Here is a 21347-nt window from a genome sequence, read left to right as displayed (position 1 = left end):
CTGCATTTTACCCCTATGTTCTATTTTTAGCCGTGGCAGCCATCTTGGTTGGTTGACCGGGTCACGCCACACATTTTTTAAACAAGATACTCCAATGATGATTGTGGCCAAGTTTGGTTTGATTTGGCCCAGTAGTTTCAGAGAAGATTTTTGTAAAAAGTAACGCCGGACGACGACGGACGACGGACGCAAAGTGATGAGAAAAGCTCACATGGCCCTTTGGGCCAGGTGAGCTAAAAAGATGTTGAATAGTTCTAAACAATTCTCACAAGTGCAAAGGAGTAGGTTCAGTAAGACCCCTGTTTGGCCCCAAAATATAGCAGTTTTACAAAATTGTGAAAATGTAATCTTCTAGCTATTTATTGGAAAGTAGAATGCTTCTGCTACACAAATATGTGTTGTTTTTGACAATACAATGCACATATATTGGGTACTAACATCATTAAGTCATGCTAAACTACTGACATCTTCACAATTTTAGCATTTTAGTTAAGTTTTAGGCTGTTTCGGTCTTAAATGAAAGTGGCCACATTCGTGTTCATTCATTATATTGAAATGTAAGTTGTATTTGATGATAACACATAACATATATAAAGGTTGAAGATGATGCGGCCACTTTCATTTTTGACAAAAACCATCTGAAAAGTGATGTTTTTTTGGCATATTAAATAGATTTTTCATATTTATGCTTGAATCGGAGTGATTTTAATGACTAAATCAGTTAAAATCTTCCACATAAACTAATTGAATCAATTGAAATAGACACTGAAGAGTATTAAAAGTGTCCAAAATCTTTCGTTAGATGAACCTGAAATTTGAGGCCAAAATCGGCCCTTACCGGACCTACTCCTTTGTCCTAGATAAGGGACTGACCAATGTTTAGCCATTCTTTAAAGTAATAAATGTCCTAAAAACTTTTTGCCCGGGTGACCCCAAAAAAGTACTTTATCATAAATTATCAAAGCATGCACATGCATTTGCCGATTTCAGAGTGTGCATAATTATTTATAATACTAGCATTGGTTTTGTAACTAGACAACATAAAATTATCTTTTTTCTATTAATAAATGTACAAATTATGATAATTGGAACTGGATATAGAATAGATAAGTGACACAACTGGAAATTTGAGACAAATATAGAAATGATTATGGTCTCACCATCATACTGAAAAATGCTAACACATCTTGTATTCCTACTACAACATTGAAGACTACATACCTGGTGTACAGGTTCCACCCGAATCAGCAAAGTTACTGTCGTAATAGCCAGTAGAACAGGTGCATTGTAGTTCTGATCCAGTGCTCTGACATACAGCATTAGGCATACACTCAGCTTGGTCATTTTCCTGAGTACATTTTACACTCAAAGCTATTTCTAAAATATAAAGCATACTCAAACATTATTTTCAAATTTTGTACATCAAATGTTAAATTATTTCATACTTTTTAGTAGGAAATATTAATTCATACAACAAATATATACCCACCTGCTGCACATTTTCCACCAGTGGCACTAAAGTTGTCATCATAGTAACCAGTTTTACAGGTACACACTCCACTCTTACATTCAGCATTAGGTACACACTCTGTAGGATCATTATCTCTGGTACATGTTACTCCAGACTGTAGTTCTGCAAATTAAAAAAACAACAATTAAGTTCTCAAAATAATCAGCTACCAAGAATGAACATAATTCTATATCTTCACCATACAATCCACTTAACTGCAATTTCATAGGTTTTATTATAATAGCTGGGCATTGTTTTGGTATATAAATAAAATGTATGACATTCATTGACAAAATAACAAAAAGCTTCTTTGTGACACTTTTGAAAAAAGTAAATATATAGTTTAGTAGAATTAGTATTTGTCTAAGATAAGCACTGTCATTGCTACCAGATCATTGAGTACAAACCTCTAACACAAGTTCCAGCATTAGGGTTTATATCATTATCATAGTATCCAAGAGAACATTGACATCTGAGATCGGATCCTACACTCGTACATGTTGAGAAAGGTACACATTCATCTGCAGATCCTGACACTGTACATATTCCTCCCAATGCTATCTCTGAAAATAAGTCATGGTTTTTTATAATAATTTTCCTGATTTTGTTTCAAACATTTGCTAAATCTTTTCAAAATAATTTAATTCAATTGTTGTCAATCATTTAAATCTAGTTCTTGGTTCAGGCATCATATCAAATTACCCAATTGTCTAGTTAATTAAGCTTCAACTCTGCCAAACCTCTTTTTTAGTTTTGAAGTTGTTCTATAATGTAGTAATCCTGAAACCTTGTATTTAAAAGCAAACTTCCACAGCTGCCTTACCTTAAAGAGGGGGTGAGTGATACCAAAGGGGTATTTATCTCATAAGTGGAAAACAAACTGACAAAGCCAACTAATAAAACCGAAAATGTCCAAAAATCTAATTTATCCCAGTATATAAAACATAGATAACTTAAGACTAAATAAACCAAATCTATCAAAAACAGACGGTGATCGAACTTGACTCAAAATTTATTTTGTCTAGCAACAACCAAATGACATGATATTTTGTATCTGAAAGACATAGCACATTTAGGGGGCATGAAATTATCTCATTTCATTTTAAAATCAATATTATAAATTTTCTGTTAATAAAGTTTTGAAATGCGAAGGATTTCTACTGGAGTAATATATGACCTTAGTTTGTATTTGACAAAACCTTTAGAAATATTAGGTCCTAAATGATCTTCAACTTCATACTTTATTTGGCCTTTTAAATTAAACTTTTGAGTGTCATTTAAGAGTCTTTTGTAGCAGAAACGCATATCTGTATGTACCATATTAATCCTGGTATCCATTGGCGGATCAAGGCCGGGGGGGGGTCCGGGGGTTGAAACCCCCCTTTTTTTGGCCCATCAATGCATTTGAATGGGAGCATATAGCTGGAACCCCCCTTTACTTTTTTTTTTTACAATACAAAAAAATCAGAAAACAGTAGTCTTTCTCATGGAACAACATCCTTAGTATTTCAAATAATTCATACTTTTGCAAACAGTTAATTCATAACCAGATGCAGGGCACAGCTATATACGACCGCAGAGGTTGAACCCTGAACAGTTGGGGCAAGTATGGACACAACATTTAAGCTGGATTCAGCTCTAAATTTGGATTGTGATTAAACAGTTGACAAAGCATAGGTTTCTGACACAGAATGAATGTAGTCTAATGAACTTAAAATATTTTTTTTGCCTTTGAGCAATTCACTATGCTGTTGAATATTAATCCTCTCAAAAAAATGTTTGAAGAAATTTTCTTTTTATTTATGAAATCTGAAATGAGAAAAATTTAACCCCCCCCCCCCCCCATTTTTTTTTCACATCCCCCTTTCCCTTTTTCCAAAACTGATCTCAATTCAAATTCCTAATGGAGCTTGCAACAATAACTACTCATTTAAATACATCATAAAATATTAAAATGTAAAATAAAGTGCTTGTTATCACTGAATGGTAAAGATTGTTTTAATTTATCAGTTGGTAGTAAAAGTGAATATACATTGTATATTGTATAAAACAATGGTTTAAGTTGATTCAACTACTATTCTGGACAAAGAAAAATAACTCCAATCAATTGAAAATTTCTTGCTATTGCACAATATTGTGCAATTAGATATTTCTTGCTATTGCGCAATACTGTGCAATTGAAAATATTTGCTATTGCACAATACTGTGCAATTGAAGATTTCTTGCTATTGTGCAATACTGTGCAATTGAAAATTGCTTGCTATTGCACAATACTGTGCAATTGAAGATTTCTTGCTATTGCTGAATACTGTGCAATTGAAAATTTCTTGCTATTGCACAATACTTAATATAATAATTTTGGATCCTGATTTGAACCAACTTGAAAACTGGACCCATAATCAAAAATATAAGTATATGTTTAGATTCAGCATATCAAAAAAGCCCAAGAATTCAATTTTTGTTAAAATCAAACTTAGTTTAATTTTGGACCCTTTGGACTTTAATGTAGACCAATTTGAAAACGGGACCAAGAATTAAGAATCTACATACACAGTTAGATTTGGCATATCAAAGAACCCTAATTATTCAATTTTTGATGAAATCAAACAAAGTTTAATTTTGGACCCCGATTTGGACCAACTTGAAAACTAGGCCAATAATCAAAAATCTAAGTACATTTTTAGATTCAGCATATCAAAGAAGCCCAAGGATTCAATTTTTGTTAAAATCAAACTAAGTTTAATTTTGGACCCTTTGGACCTTAATGTAGACCAATTTGAAAACGGGACCAAAAATTAAGAATCTACATACACAGTTAGATTTGGCATATCAAAGAACCCCAATTATTCAATTTTTGATGAAATCAAACAAAGTTCAACTTTGGACCCTTTGGGCCCCTTATTCCTAAACTGTTGGGACCAAACCTCCAAAAATGAAACCCAACCTTCCTTTTATGGTCATAAACCTTGTGTTTAAATTTCATATATTTCTATTTACTTATACTAAAGTTATGGTGCGAAAACCAAGAATAATGCTTATTTGGGCCCCTTTTTGGCCCCTAATTCCTAAACTGTTGGGACCAAAACTCCCAAAATCAATCCCAACTTTCCTTTTGTGTTCATAAAACTTGTGTTTAAATTTCATTGATTTCTATTTATTTATACTAAAGTTATTGTACGAAAACCAAGAATAATGCTTATTTGGGCCCTTTTTTGGCCCCTAATTCCTAAACTGTTGGAACCAAAACTCCCAAAATCAATCCCAACCTTCATTTTGTGGTCATAAACCTTGTGTCAAAATTTCATAGATTTCAATTTACTTAAACTAAAGTTATAGTGCGAAAACCAAGAAAATGCTTATTTGGGCCCTTTTTGGCCCCCAATTCCAAAAATGTTGGGACCAAAACTCCCAAAATCAATCCCAACCTTCCTTTTGTGGTAATAAACCTTGTGTTAAAATTTCATAGATTTCTATTCACTTTTACAAAAGTTAGAGTGCGAAAACTAAAAGTATTCGGACGACGAAGACGACGACGCAAGACGCAAGACGACGCAGGACGACGACGCCAACGTGATAGCAATATACGACGAAAAATTAAAATTTTTGCGGTCATATAAAAATTTTCATATAATTGTTATTTATGTCAACACTGAAGTGATGAATACTTATGGTGACTTGAATAACACCGGTATCACTCAGATTACAATTCTACCTTGACAGGTAAGTTTGTATTTAGCCTATAAAATACTTATTTAACCTTGAGAATTGAAAGGTCAGTTTATCCCATTCATACAATAGAAGTTTACCTATGAGGGTCAGAATGGGGTTAACAGAATAGAGAATAAATGTAATAGCAACAAAAAATAGAGAATAGAGAAAATTAACAACAAAATAAAGAATAGAGAATAATGCGGTGCAAAAGTATAAAGAATTAATGTTCAAAATAAAATGGATACTTAGGTAACTGTAATGCAATACTAATAATATAATGATCAATGTGCATAATTGATAAATAATCTTGTAACAGAAAGACTATATATATATAGTAAAATCATTTTCATGAGAATTTGCTTTAGGGACAACATCAAAAGTTCAATGAAGGATAAAAAACTTAATTCACAGTTTTTTCACTGACCCCCACCCCCCCCCCCCTCTTAACTTAATTTTGGAAAAATTGATTGACCAATAGGGATATATGTAAAATCGATTTTAGAATAACAAAACTTGCAGAAATCTTGACCCCCCCCCACCCCCAAACTATTTGATTTAAGTTTTTTATCCTACATCGATCTTTTGATGTCGTCCCTTACAGAATGAGAGTTATTTTTAAGGCTATTAAAAGAAAAATGCCCTAAAAATTTATAAAGAATACAGATATTAAAAAACCCATGCAGGTCCTCATGTCATTTACATTGTCAAAATATAGGACACATCTAGTCAAACTGGTTTTAAACTAGACATCTAGTCAAACTGGTTTGGTATAACTGACTGTTTCTTGCCCTAGATGTCTATTTCACAGTGACCTTATGTGTTTGTGCTAAGAGTACATTGTACTGTCAAATTCATTGATTTTCTGTTGGGACATGACCTACATTGTAAACATGCAAAATAGTGGCTTGAGATTTCAACTGATATTAGTATAATAAATTAAAATTTGGAATTTTATATCCTGGTTGATGATGTTTTTTTTTGGGACCAAGATGTTTTCTTCATTCTTGTTCACATTATGATTATTTTAACCTTCAACATTGTTCAATGCACATTTAAAGATAGAAAAAATTTCAGCTCTCATTTAAAATATTTTGCAACTTAATAATAATCTGTCAGATTTGGTGTAAACAAAAAACAAGACCCTGCAAGCATAGTCTATTTCTATAACAGTCAAGCAGATAGTTTGTTTTTTATATCTGAAAAAAAAACTACCATGTAAAGAAATATGCAATTAAAAGGCCTAAAATAACCCTAAAATTCAACATTAACAGATTTTTAACAATTAAATCAAGATGCACAAAGTTTTAAGTATTGGTCAGAATATAGGGTTCTTTTGTACTTAAACAATATCACAATAACAATCAAGTGACCTTAATTTTGGACAAGGTAAATGACATGAAGCCAAATTTATCAACCTCTATTGTATGAATGGCAAACTGACCTTTCAATTCTCAAGGCTAAATAAGTATTTTATAGGCTAAATACAAACTTACCTGTCAAGGTAGAATTGTAATCTGAGTGATACTGGTGTTATTCAAGTCACCATAATTCTGTTACAATACTTTAATTGCTTGTATATATATATCAATTGTCATTAATTTTACAAAATAACTGCACATGCACTTCAGTGAAAATAATACATTATTGCGAACCCTATCTTAGTTTTCCATAGATTCACCTGCAAGTTACCTGTCGATTTAAACTTTTGGCAGTTCTATTGTCCCATCTAACAAATACAACAGGTATTGTTCTCTGTGTAGTTTATTCACTGGGACCTTTAAATTTCTTGTAGGAGAAATATATCACTCATTGATTAATTTACCGGACTTTCTTTTTTATTGAAATACTTCTAATAACTCACATGAACTGTATGCAATATTGTATTTATTCAATATCATCATTAATATATTTTCAATCTGTTCAATATAAAATCTGGTTTAATACTAAAAAGTTTATTTCAGACACATTTTTTAGTATTTTCCAATGAATTTACATGTTTTTGTTGTTGTTCATTTATAGACTTATGTTTATGAAGACCTTAATTTAAAAATAATAATATTCAAATTTTTATTTATCAAACACACAAAAATATTGAATATTTGATCAGAAATCAACTTTTAATTTTTGAATCAGTATTACAAATGTAATATTGAACACATTAAAAACGAGTTACTCCAGGTATCGAATAAATACAACACCACATGCAGTTTTGTGAGTCCTTACTCAGTATTGGTATAAGTATTTTTTCTTCATTGACAGTTAAATTTTTTGTTCAGGTAAATTAATCAATGAGTGATATATTTCTCTTGGAAGAAATTTAAAGGTCCCAGTGAATAAACTACACAGAGAACAATACCTGTTGTATTTGTTAGATGGGACAATAGAACTGCCAAAAGTTTAAATCGACAGGTAACTTGCAGGTGAATCTATGGAAAACTATGATAGGGTTCGCAATAAATGTATGGTAACTTTGAAGCCCGACTACCTTTTTTCATGATTTGCTGTCTATTGCATATCTTTAATGTTTCTGTTAAAACTGTTTGCCAATCAAGCCACAGGACAACTAAGAGCGTGAGAATTTTTATGACTCTTAATCATTCTTAATGCAAGTGGACAAAATGCATTTACAAGATATATTAACTAACCTGCAGCACATTGTCCACCATTGCCACCAAAATTATCATCATAGTAACCAGTATTACAGGTACACTTCAGATCTAAGCCAACAGTTTTACAAACAGCATTAGGTACACATTCTGTAGCATCATTTACTCTGGAACATATGACTCCTGACTCTAGTTCTGTTATAGGAAAAACAAACAGTCTATAAACTTTGAAAAATTTGGAACTATAATTGTTCAGGTGTTCAACCAAAATGTAAGTCTAAAAATCTATACGAATTTCTTAATTCTGTTGAAATTTAACTTTTTTAGCTTCATTCCAAGTTATTCTAAAAGTGCAGCAAAAGTGAACCAATGGTCACCTTTAGTTGCTCACTCTGCTTCATTTATGCTATATTGGATAGTTTACTAGTTGGCAATAATAATACATCCCTTTATTTCATATCTACAACTTGATAATACTAGTATCTTTTAAACTTTTGCCTTCCATCAACATGGTGTTCTTCCTAACACATTTCCAAAAATACTAATCGCTTATCTAATCATCTTAATCATGTTAATCATTGTTAATAAGGCAAAAGATGCTTTTCAGTATGGGTTTTATAGTTAGAAGATAGACGGAATATTCATATTTATGAATAAATTGTTTCGCTGAGTGCAGCTGGATACAACCGCATATGTCCAACCCTGAAAATTTTAAAGTTGGGGCAAAAATGGACACAATATTTGCGCTTGATACAGGTCTGAATTTGGATTGTAATTTAATATTTGAGACATAATAGGTTTCTGACACAGAATAACTGTAGTCAAAGAACTAAGAATTGGTTATATGATTTGAATTTATATTCATTTTCTTTGGCTTTTGTGCAATACACTATGCTGTTGCGAATTGTGCCCTCACCACAAATTCTCATTTACCCCCTCAAATTTTTTTTCACCTCCCAGCTTTCCCTTATTCCAAAAAAAATTCTTTCCCTCAAGATAAAATACATCATAAAAGTCGAAAAAATAGAATAACATACATAGTCATGGCTAAAATTATTATTAATAAAAAGTAACTTCTAGAAAAATATTGACAGTGAATCATGTCAAGACAATACAACATTCTAACCATCCTGTTGTAGTATGGAAACTTGTGGTATAATTTCAGAGAGATTCATACACTAAAACACAAGTTATTGTCTGTAAACTACAAAAGTGCTTATTTGGATCCCTTTTGGGCCTGTTGGGACCATAACCCCCAAAATCAATCTCAACCTTCCGATTGTGGTTATAAACCTTGTTATATGTAAATTTCAAAGATTTCTATTTACTTATACTTAAGTTATTATCGGGAAACCAACTGTCTTTGGACCACAACGATGAGGATGACAAAATGATGCCAATAAAAATTAAAAGCAAGTATATAGCACTTTAAACAAGTGAAACTGCGAGCTACTGCTCACTGATGATACCCCCGCCACAAGTGGATAATATTAATAGTGTAAAAATATGCAAGTGTTCGGTAAACAGGAAGTTGTCGAGTGATGAATCTGAAAACGCATCACACGGTATAGCTGACTTATAAAAATCTTGAAACCAAATTTCAGAAATCCTTGTATTGTAGTTCCTGAGAAAAATGTGACGAAAATTTTTAACTTGGTTATCATGTGTAAAATCATACAAGTGTTCGGTAAACAGGAAGTAGTCGAGTGATGAATCTGAAAACGCATCACACGGTATAGCTGACTTATATAAATCCTGAAACCAAATTTCAGAAATCCTTGTATTGTAGTTCCTGAGAAAAATGTGACGAAAATTTTCAACTTGGCTATCATGTGTAAAATCATACAAGTGTTCGGTAAACAGGAAGTTGTTGAGTGATGCATCTGAAAACGCATCACACGGTATAGCTGACTTATATAAATCCTGAAACCAAATTTCAGAAATCCTTGTATTGTAGTTCCTGAGAAAAATGTGACGAAAATTTTCAACTTGGCTATCATGTGTAAAATCAGACAAGTGTTCGGTAAACAGGAAGTTGTCAAGTGATGAATCTGAAAACGCATCACACGGTGTGGCTGACATATATAAATGTTGATACCAAATTACAGAAAGGGTGGATGTGTAGTTCCTGAGAAAAATGTGACGAAAGTTTCATGGGACGGACTGACTGACGGACGGACTGATGGACGGACGGACTGATGGACGGACTGACGGACGGACTGACAGACAGAGGTAAAACAGTATACCCCCCCCCTTTTTTAAAGCGGGGGTATAAAAATGTTGATATATATATTTTATGTATTCAGATTAATAAAAGCATTAATATTCCACCAAAGCAAAAGCACAGAAAAATATATATACTATAGAAGGAATAAATATACAAACTGTTAGCACAAGTTCCTCCATTGTTGTAATAATCACTGTTACATGCACATTGGTAGTCACCTCCAGTAACCTCAGTACATGTTGACATGGGATCTTTACATTGATCTGAGGGTCCTGAACTACTACATGTTGCATCAACATTTATCTCTGAAATTAAAATTAAAAAGACATTACAGTTCTTTTCAAATGATAGCAAGACAAAGATTTGTTTGGCTTGCTTGCTTTGTTGGTAGCAATGTTTGCTCAAGTATTGTAATTAAGATTGAAATCTGAAATACCAGAATGTGTCCATATATTCACCAATGCTCCCTTGAACTATATTTTGTTTATGTTCAGGATGCTATAAATAGTTTCATATAAAAAACTAGGGGTTATTGCCAGTCTAAAAATAACCTTGGAGTGAAACCCCTGTTTATTTACTTAGGCCAGAGCTTTTTAATTTGTTGTTTTACGGATCTAAATATTTTTCCGATTTGAAGAATAAAAATAAAATTGACATTTCATGCTTTTTTTTTCCCCGCTGACCCTAACAAATTTATTATCTTTGGAAAATAAATAATATATCGGTATTCCTTTTTATGAAATGAAATGCACGAAACACTTTGTGTTGTGAAAAAATAAAACTTCAAAAATAATGTTCCTTCATCCAAGCATATCTTGGATGTGCAGGATGAAGGTCATTCTTAGAATATGAGCCTTAGGCTCGAAAGTAATGAATTAGCTTAACTTCTCTATGAGGGGTGAAGCTTACATGTAATATCTCTGTTTAAAGAAACAAACTATAACCACCAGACCATAGATGGCCAGTGACCTTGACCCTAGTATTTAAGCACCTGTTCTATAATAACTTGTCATAATTTAAAGCAAGCTAGTTTGTGTTAACCATAAAACACATTGGAAAAGGGTGGGTCTGACTCAGGTAATCCCTAGGGTGGGAATTAATTACTTTCCAGCCTCAGGCTCATATTCTAAGAATAACCAGAAGTTCATCCTGCACATCCAAAATATGCTTGGATGGAGATTAGAAAGATTGGATAGATTTCAATGTAAACAATGTGTACGTGTATATTTACTGGTAACATTCCCAAGTTATGTCTCTGTGAGATGGAACACAGAGAGCATAACTGGGAACCAGTATGTAAACAAAATTAATTTTCTATGAATATTCAAGATCTCCCCAAAAGAGGCGTGTTTTGAGAAATAGCTGTATTTACAAAGTGTAACCTATACAAACATTTATTCAAATAGAAAACTCTCTAAAATCAGTTTTTCTTACATTAATACTCATTTATCAGAATTATAGCCTTAAAGAAATCACTGTGTATACTCTAAGTTTTTTTTTACTATACATTTTATACCCCCTCCCCATTGTTTCAATTTTTTAAAGGATTCGAAAACAAAGACTTCATTTACTGCCAGCTTATCCTCTTTGCATATTTTCTGATAAAAGAATTTTAATTGTGCAAATAATTTTCTGGAACGAAACATGTGTTTAAAACCCTTTACACAATAAATTTGTTTCCCGTATTTGTCAACATTCTGTAAGATGCATATATCTATATCTCATAGACACATGGGAGAATGACTTGTCCATACAAAGTGGAATACATAGGGAATAATACATGGCAAAATCCGTAAAAAAACAAAAAAAATTGACTTTATATAAAAAAACTAGAGGATCTAAAGAGCCTGTGTCGCTCACCTTGGTCTATATATGCATATTAAACAAAGGACACAAATGGATTCATGACAAAATTGTATTTTGGTGATGGTGATGTGTTTGAAGTTCTTACTTTACTGAACGTTCTTGCTTCTTACAATTATATCTATAATGAACTTTGCCCATTAGTAACAGAGAAAAATATTTGGTAAAAATTTACATAAATTTACCAAATTAATGAAAATTGTTACAAATTAACTATAAAGGGCAATAACTCCTTAAGGGGTCAATTGACCATTTAGGTCATGTTGACTTATTTGTAAATCTTACTTTGCTGAACATTATCGCTGTTTAAAGTTTATCACTATCTATAATAGTATTCAAGATAATAACCAAAAACGGCAAAATTTCTTTAAAAATTACCAATTAGAGGGCAGCAACCCAACAACCGGTTGTCAAATTCATTTGAATATTTCAGGGCCGATATATATTGACTTGATTAACAATTTAACTCCTTGTCAGATTTGCTCTAAATGATTTCGTTTCAGAGTTATAAGCCAAAATCTACATTTTACCCCTGTTCTTTTTTTAGCCGTGGTGGCCATCTTGGTTGAATGGCCAGGTCATCGGACACATTTTTCAAACAAGATACCCCAAAGATGATTGTGGCCAAGTTTGAATTAATTTGGCCAATTAGTTTCAGGGGAGATATTTTGTAAAAGATAACTAAGATTTACGAAAAATGGTTAAAAATTTACTATAAAGGGCAATAACTTCCAAAGGGGTCAACTGACTATTTCGGTCATGTTGACTTATTTGTAAATCTTACTTTGATGAACATTATTGCTGTTCACAGTTTATCTCTATCTATAATAATATTCAAGATAATATCCAAAAACAGCAAAATTTCCTCAAAATTACCAATTTAGGGGCAGCAACCCAACAACGGGTTGACCGATTCATCTGAAAATTTCAGGGCAGATAGATCTTGACCTGATAAACATTTTACCCCATGTCAGATTTCCTCTAAATGTTTTGGTTTTTGAGTAATAAGCCATAAACTGCATTTTACCCTTATGTTCTATTTTTAGCCTTGGCGGCCATCTTGGTTGGTTGAACGGGTCACGCCACACATTTTTTAAACTAAATACCCCAATGATGATTGTGGCCAAGTTTGGATTAATTTGGCCCAGTAGTTTCAGAGGAGAAGATTTTTGTAAAAGATTACTAAGATTTACAAACTAGAGGCTCTAAAGAGCCTGTGTCGCTCACCTTGGTCTATGTGAATATCAAACAATGGACACAGATGGATTCATGACAAAATTGTGTTTTGGTGATGGTGATGTGTTTGTAGATCTTACTTTACTAAACATTCTTGCTACTTACAATTATCTCTATCTATAACAGTACTTTCTGTGGAAAATGTCAAGAATTTTAAGAAAATTGTTAAAAATTGACTATGAAGGGCAATAACTCCTTAGGGGGTAAATTGACTATTTTGGTCATAGTGACTTATTTTTAGTTCTTACTTTGCTGTACATTATTGCTGTTTACAGTTTATCTCTATCTATAATAATATTCAAGATAATAACAAACAAGAGGCTCTCAAGAGCCTGAATCGCTCACCTTAATTTTTTTGGTTAAATCTCTCATCAATGATTATTTTGGCTTTTCAATTTATTTATTTAAAATGTTCTTTGAATCGTCCTATTTTCTTCAAAAGCAAAAAAAAAATCATTTTCTCCTTTGTACTATTTTAGCCATAGGAGCTATGTTTCTTGACATACAAGGAAATGAAATATAAAATTTATACTAGATACTCTCAAACTCATTTAGCCTAAGTTTGGCTGAAATTGATACAGCAGTTTCAAAGGAGAAGATTTTTTAAAGTAAGTCAACATGATGAACAAATTGTGAAAAAAGTCTTTAAAGGGCAATAACTCCTTAAGGGGTCAATTGACAATTTTGGTCAAATCGACCTATTTGTAGATCTTACTTTGCTTAACATTTTTGCTATTAACAGTTTATCTGTATCTATAATAGTATTCAAGATAATAACCAAAAACTGCAAAATTTCTTTAAAATCATCAAGGGGCATTATACCTGAAAAACCAGTTATCCAATTCGGCTGAAAATTTCAGGACAGGTAGACCTTGACCTAATAAATACTTTAACATCTTGTCTTATTTGCTCTAAATGCTGGAGTTTTTAAGATATAAGCTAAAAACTGCATTTTACCCTGTGATCTATTTTTAGCCATGACGGCCATGTTTTTTGACGAAATAAAAAATAAAGCACAAACTTTATTTTATACACCCTACTGATTATTCAGTTGAAGTTTGGTTGAATTTAGTTGAGTAGTTTTAGAGGAGAAGATTTTTTAAAGTTAGCAAATATGATGAACAAATTGTGAAAAATTGTCATTAAAGGACAATAACCCCTTAAGGGGTCAATTGGCAATTTTGGTCATATTAACTTATTTGTAGATCTTACTTTGCTGATCATTTTTGCTGTTTACAGTTTATCTTTATCTATAATAATATTCAAGATAATGACCAAAAACTGCAAATTTTCCTTAAAATTACCAAATAAGTGGCAGCAACCCAACAATGGTTTGTTTGATTCATCTGAAAATTTCAGGGCTGATAGATCTTGACCTAATGAAAATTTTTACCCCATGTCAGATTTGCTCTAAATGCTTTCGTTTTTGAGATATAAGCCAAAAACTGCATTAGACCCCTATGTTCTATTTTAAGTAACAGCGGCCATGTTTTTTGACGGATCAAAAATCGAAGCGCACATTTTGTGCAGGATATACTAAGGAACAATCATGCTAAGTTTCATTCAAATCCATTCAGTAGTTTCAGAGGAGAAGATGTTTGAAAAATTGTTAACGACGACAGACGACGACGACGACGGACGCCAAGTGATGAGAAAAGCTCACATGGCCTTTTAGGCCAGGTGAGCTAAAAAACAGCAAAATTTCCTCAAAATTAACAATTCCGAGGCAGCAACCTAACAACCGATTATCCGATTCATCTAAAAATTCCAGGGCAGATAGATCGTGACCTGATCAACAATTTTACTTCTTGTCAGATTTGCTCTTAATGCTTTGGTTTTTGAGTTATAAGCCAAAAACTGCATTTTACCCTCATATTCTATTTTTAGCCATGGCGGCCATCTTGGTTTGTTGGCCGAGTTACTGGACACATTTTTTTAACTAGATACCCCAATGATGATTATGGCTAAGTTTGGTTAAATTTGGCCCAGTAGTTTCAGAGGAGAAGAAATTTTATAAAAGATTACTATGATTTACGAAAAATGGTTAAAAATTGACTATAAAAAAGTAGGGGTGTGAAAAAGGGTATGCGATAAAAGTTGCACGATATGGATTAAACAGCAGGCTATTTATCAAATATGCAAAACTACTGTATTTACTACTAAACATATGATAAATCAAGTTAAAGTATATATTATATATAAACAAATCATTGGGAATTTTCCTGTTTAATTGATAATAAAAGAAAATATCTTCCAATTTTAAAAATATGAAAAACAGGCCTAGGAATGCATGAAAAATGATGAACCCGACATCGTCTTTTTGCCAGTGGAGTAGTATTTACGTTTTTTTTACACAAATGTTGTTACTTATTTTCGTACAACGTGTTTGCAATCTTTTTTGTGCTTAAAAATCATTAATTATTCGCCAAGTTTCCTGAAAATGATAAAGAGCTATGCAGATCTGGTTATTTTTCTTGTTTGTGAAATAGCGATTTAATTTCATCTTTGTCCGTAGACACATTACCCCCCTTTTGGAAATTATTAGAAGATGTCATGCAATATTTATGAATTGATTATACTAAGCAATAATATTAAATCCAACTTGAATTTCAGAAATTATTACAAAATAGCATACCGAAAATATTGTTAGAAAGGTGATTTTTTTTTTTTTGCAAATTTAAATTCTATCTTGAAAGAATTGTTTTTTCTGACCGATCGACCCGACTTTTTCATGGGGAAAATCCGTAAACCAACAAATAAAAAAACCCTGGCTTTAATTGGTGAAAAAGTATCATGTTTTTTTGTATTTGATTGTAAAAATTAGTTAATAAGCTTTCAACTAAAACAGGTTGAATGATTGAAATGATTTTAAAAATCATATTAAATATACATGTTTTGAGGGGAGACAACACTGTAAACATCCTGTTTTTTTGGCAGTGAAAATTGAAAAGTTGTTTGCAGCTATTGTAGCTTCGGAGCAAGAGACCATGCCCTGAAACAAGATTTTTTTGATAGGCCTATAACCTATAAATTTCATACAGTTTTGATTATGTAAAATGTGCATGGATCATGTCTTCATGGGTATGCACATAACCTGATTTCAGTTTTTTATGTTCAAATTAGGCATTTTTCCCCCCTATGTTCATTGAATGGATTAAACAGTCAGACAGACAGACAAACAGACGCACATAACAAATACATAATGCCCATTAATAGGTCACAAGTGTGCACATGCTGAAATGTCTCGCCTTCTTTACTTATCATTGATATTATGTTGATAGTCCTAAAATCAAAGCTTTATTAAAACTGTCACATAAATAAAGGCAACAGTAGTATACCGCTGTTCAAAACTCGTAAATCTATGGACAAAAAACTAAATTGGGGTAACAAACTTAAACTGAGGGAAACGCAACAGAAACATAAACTTAACAAAGAAAACTAAAAGTTGACCAATGAACCATGAAAATGAGGTTAAGGTCAGATGACACCTGCCAGCTACCATGTACACATCTCAATCATTCCATACACCAAATATAGTAGACCTATTGCATACAGTATTTATATAGAAAAACAGACCAAATAAAAATTAGGTCATGGTCAGATGACACCTGCCATTTTGACATGTACACCTTACAGCGGTCCATAAACCCAATATCCTAGACCTAGTGCTTATAGTATCTGAGATATGGACTTGACCATCAAAACTTAACCTTGTTCACTGATCCATGAAATGAGGTTGAGGTCAAGCAAAAACTGTCTGACAGGCATGAGAAGCTTGCAACGCATGCACATACCAAATAGAGTTATCCTAAGAGAGAATCTAACATTACAAAAAACTTTTTTTCAAATAGTCACTGAACTATGAGGTCAAGGACTTAAACATGTGACTGACAGAAACTTAGTATCACGAGGCATCTGTATACAAAGTATGAAGCATCCAGTCTTCTACCCTCTAAAATATAAAGCTTCTAAGAAGTTAGCTAACGCTCCCTGTACTGTCGTACACCCCATCGGATCCTTATCCCTATGTTGAGCTATCTGCAACAAATGTCGCAAGCTCAATAAAAAGGGTTATGGTCATAAATAACAAAATGAATGTAATTTAAGTTGATTCGTAAAATAGAATTCCACTGACCTTTTTTAGTAAGGTTTCAATAAGGCCTGAGAGTTAAAAGTAAAATCACAAAAATACTGAACTCAAAGGAAAATCAATTCGGGAAGTCCATAATCACATGGCAAAATCAAATAACAAAACGCATCAAAAACGAATGGACAAGAACTGTCATATTCCTGACTTGGTACAGGCATTTTCAAATGTAAATAAACAGCTGCGCCATGAGCTCATGATACGCCCGACCTCTTGTGTGGAAGTTTTATGCCATAATCATAAATAGTTTCTGAGGAAGTTTTAAGCAATAACCATTTATTGTTTTTGAGACACTGCGGGACATGTGAAACCCCCCCCCCCCCCCCCCCCACCCTGTTTTTTTTTTTACAAATATCACTAAAATAAAATTTTGAATCAAACCAAAAAGTATACAGAGCTTTAAATTAGTATAACAAAGAAGTGTCTACAGTTTCAAGCAATAATCATAAATTGTTTTTGAGAAACGGCGGGACATGTAAAAAAAAAACCTCCCCTTTTTTTACAAAATACTCAATCTCAATAACTCAAAAATAAAATTTTAAGTCATCACCAAAAAGTATACAGATCTTTAGATTAATATAACAAAGAAGTGTGTAAAGTTTTAAGCAATAATCATAAATCGTTTTTGAGATATGGCACGACATGTAAAAAACCCCTCCCCCTTTTTTACAAAATACTCAATAACTCAAAAATGAAATTTTGAATCATCACCAAAAGGTATACAGATCTTTAGATTAATATAACAAAGAAGTGTGTAAAGTTTTAAGCAATAATCATAAATCATTTTTGAGATACGGCGCGACATGTAAAAAAAACCTCCCCCTTTTTTACAAAATACTCAAAAACTCAAAAATGAAATTTTGAATCATCACCAAAAAGTATACAGATATTAAGATTAATATAACTAAGAAGTGTGTAAAGTTTTAAGCAATAATCAAGAAACGTTTTTGAGATACGGTGCAACATGTGAAAAAAAGCACACCCCTGTTTTAGTTACAAAGTGCCGTAACTCAAAAAGCTTAAATCTTATTTTCACCAAAAATTATACAGATCATTTGACCATCATAAGAAACAACTATATTAAGTTTCATGAAATTTGGATAAGTCGTTCTCAAGTTACGGTGCGACAGACGGACGGACAGACGGACAGACGGACGGACACCGGACATTTGTATACCATAATACGTCCCGTCAAAATTTTGACGGGCGTCGTATAAAAATGGTGGATTGAACCTGGTTTTATAGCTAGCTAAACCTCTCACTTGTATGACAGTCGCATCAAATTCCATTATATTGTCAATGATGCGTGAACAAAACAAACAGACACAATAGGTAAAAGTGTCAAAAATAGTCTCTGAACTCAGGTATAAATTTTTGAAAATTTCAAATGCATTCATTACTCAAACAAAAACTGCAAACTTCAATCGAATTATAAATAAATATATATATAAGTTACTTACTTGATTTACATGTATTATCAGTTGGATGGAAATACTGTAATGTAGGAGATGTACAACTGCACATGTTATTTATACACTTCAGAGAATGTAAGCATGAAGAATCCCCAACAGTTGTTGAACATGTCTCTCCGTGTGTTCCCTCTGAAATATAATATCTGGCATGAAAATCAATATTCAACATTTACTTGTATCTGCAAATACATGCATTAATTGATATGTACAATTTCATTTTTTAGCTAACCTGGCCCAAAGGGTCAAGTGAGCTTTTCTCATCACTTGGCGTCTGGCATCGGTCTCGTCATCCTGTGTCCGTCATCGTTAACTTTTACAAAAATCTTCCCTGAAACTACTGGGCCAAAGTTAACCAAACTTGCCCACAATCATCATTGGGGTATCTAGTTCAAACCAGATGCTCCGCAGGGCACAGCTTTATACAACTGCAGAGGTGGAACCTTGAACAGTTGGGGCAAGTATGGACACAACATTTAAGCTTGATACATGCAGCTCTGAATTTTGATTGTGATTAAATAGTTGACACAACATAGGTTTCTGACACAGAATGAATGTGGTCTAAGAACTTAAACTTCAAAACTTCAAAGTTTAAAATTGGATATTTACCTATTATGGTCCATTTATATATCCAGAATATAAATACATGGTTAGATTCAGTATATCAAAGAACCCCAAGAATTCAATTTTTGATGAAATCAAATAATGTTCAATTTTAGATTCTGTAGTCCTCAATGTGGACCAATTTGATAACCAGGCCCAAATATTAATCAAAGCACCAAAGGCGCTGTAGGCAGTTGAGTAAAACCAGGTGCTCCGCAGGGCGCAGCTTTATACGACCGCAGAGGTCGAACCCTGAACAGTTGGGGCAAGTATGGACAAAACATTCAAGCGTGATACAGCTCTGAATTTGGATTGTGATCAAATTTTTGACATTACATGGTTTTTTTTTACACAAAACAAATGTCAAGATTTTACAAATCAATTAAAGATTTCTTCTTCAAACTTTTTAAATCTAAAATTAAATAGTTGATCATGACACAGCATAGGTTTCTGACACAGAACGAATGTGGTCTAATGAACCTTAAAGTTTTTTTTTGCCTTTGAGCAATTCACTATGCTGTTGAATATTAATCCTCTCAAAAAAATGTTTGAAGAAATTTTCTTTTTATTTATGAAATCTGAAATGAGAAAAATTTAAACCCCCCCCCCTTTTTTTCACATCCCCTTTCCCTTTTTCCAAAACTGATATCAATTCAAATTTCTAATGGATTTTGCAACAATAACTACTCTTTTAAATACATCATAAAATATTAAAATGTAAAATAAAGTGCTTGTTATCACTGAATGGTAAAGATTGGTTGGTAGTAAAAGTGAATATACATTGTTTATTGTATAAAACAATAAAAAAAACTTCATCAGCAACATTTTATATTGGCAAATTTCCAATGAAGTTATTAACATAAAGTTATTGGCAAATAAAAATAGAAAATGACATCATAGTCATGTCTGGCAAATGTCCAACATACATTATCTAAAAACATTTTAGATAAGATAAGGAAAAAAAGCTTCATCAGCAACATTTTATATTGGCAAATTTCCAATGAAGTTATTTACATAAAGTTATTGGCAAATAAAAATAGAAAATGACATCATAGTCATGTCTGGCAAATTTCCAACATATATTATCAACTACTATTCTATACAAAGAAAGATAACTCCAATTGAAAATTAATTGCTATTGCACAATATTGTGCAATTAGATATTTCTTGCTAAAGTGCAATACTGTGCAATTGAAAATTTCTTGCTATTGATACTATACTTGATATGGAATCCTGATTTGGACCAACTTGAAAACTGGGCACATATTCAAAAATCAAAGTACATATTTAGATAAAGCATATCAAATAAGCCCAAGAATTTAATTTTTGTTAAAATCAAACTTAATTTAATTTTGGACCCTTTGGACCTTAATGTAGACCAATTTGAAAACTGGACCAAAAATTAAGAATCTACATATACAGTTAGATTTGGCATATCAAAGAACCCATTTATTCAATTTTTGATGAAATCAAACAAAGTTTAATTTTGGACCCCCATTTGGACCAACTTGAAAACTAGGCCAATAATAAAAAATCTAAGTACATTTTTAAATTCAGCATATCAAAAAACCCCAAGGATTCAATTTTTGTTAAAATCAAACTAAGTTTAATTTTGGACCCTTTGGACCTTAATGTAGACCAATTTGAAAACGGGACCAAAAATTAAGAATCTACATACATAGTTAGATTCGGCATATCAAAGAACCCCAATTATTCAATTTTTGATGAAATCACACAAAGTTCAATTTTGGACCCTTTGGGCCCCTTATTCCTAAACTGTTAGGACCAAAACTCCCAAAATCAAACCCAACCTTCCTTTTATGGTGATAAACCTTGTGTTTAAATTTCAAAGATTTCTATTCACTTAAACTAAAGTTATGGTGCGAAAACCAAGAATAATGCTTATTTGGGCCCCTTTTTGGCCCCTAATTCATAAACTGTTGGGACCAAAACTCCCAAAATCAATCTCAACCTT

The 21347-nt window shown here is 32.4% G+C and overlaps 1 protein-coding gene across 1 annotated transcript in view; it reads right to left on the bottom strand.

Moving 5' to 3' along the window:
* Window positions 1-21347, bottom strand: part of LOC139493010 (phosphatidylinositol phosphatase PTPRQ-like) — a 279255-nt gene that overhangs the window by 75300 nt on the left and 182608 nt on the right. Inside the window, exons 3-7 of the mRNA XM_071281153.1 lie at window positions 10213-10359; window positions 7867-8022; window positions 1918-2073; window positions 1490-1633; window positions 1222-1377 (exon numbers count right to left, since the gene is read on the bottom strand). Of these exons, the coding sequence (XP_071137254.1) occupies window positions 1222-1377; window positions 1490-1633; window positions 1918-2073; window positions 7867-8022; window positions 10213-10359 (759 nt within the window). The remainder of the gene's footprint in view (window positions 1-1221; window positions 1378-1489; window positions 1634-1917; window positions 2074-7866; window positions 8023-10212; window positions 10360-21347) is intronic.

This window comes from Mytilus edulis, chromosome 10 (assembly GCF_963676685.1).
Source record: "Mytilus edulis chromosome 10, xbMytEdul2.2, whole genome shotgun sequence".
Classification (NCBI taxonomy): Eukaryota; Metazoa; Mollusca; class Bivalvia; order Mytilida; family Mytilidae; genus Mytilus; species Mytilus edulis.
Note: the sequence above shows the minus strand (reverse complement) of the source record. Positions and strands in the feature narration are given on the sequence as shown.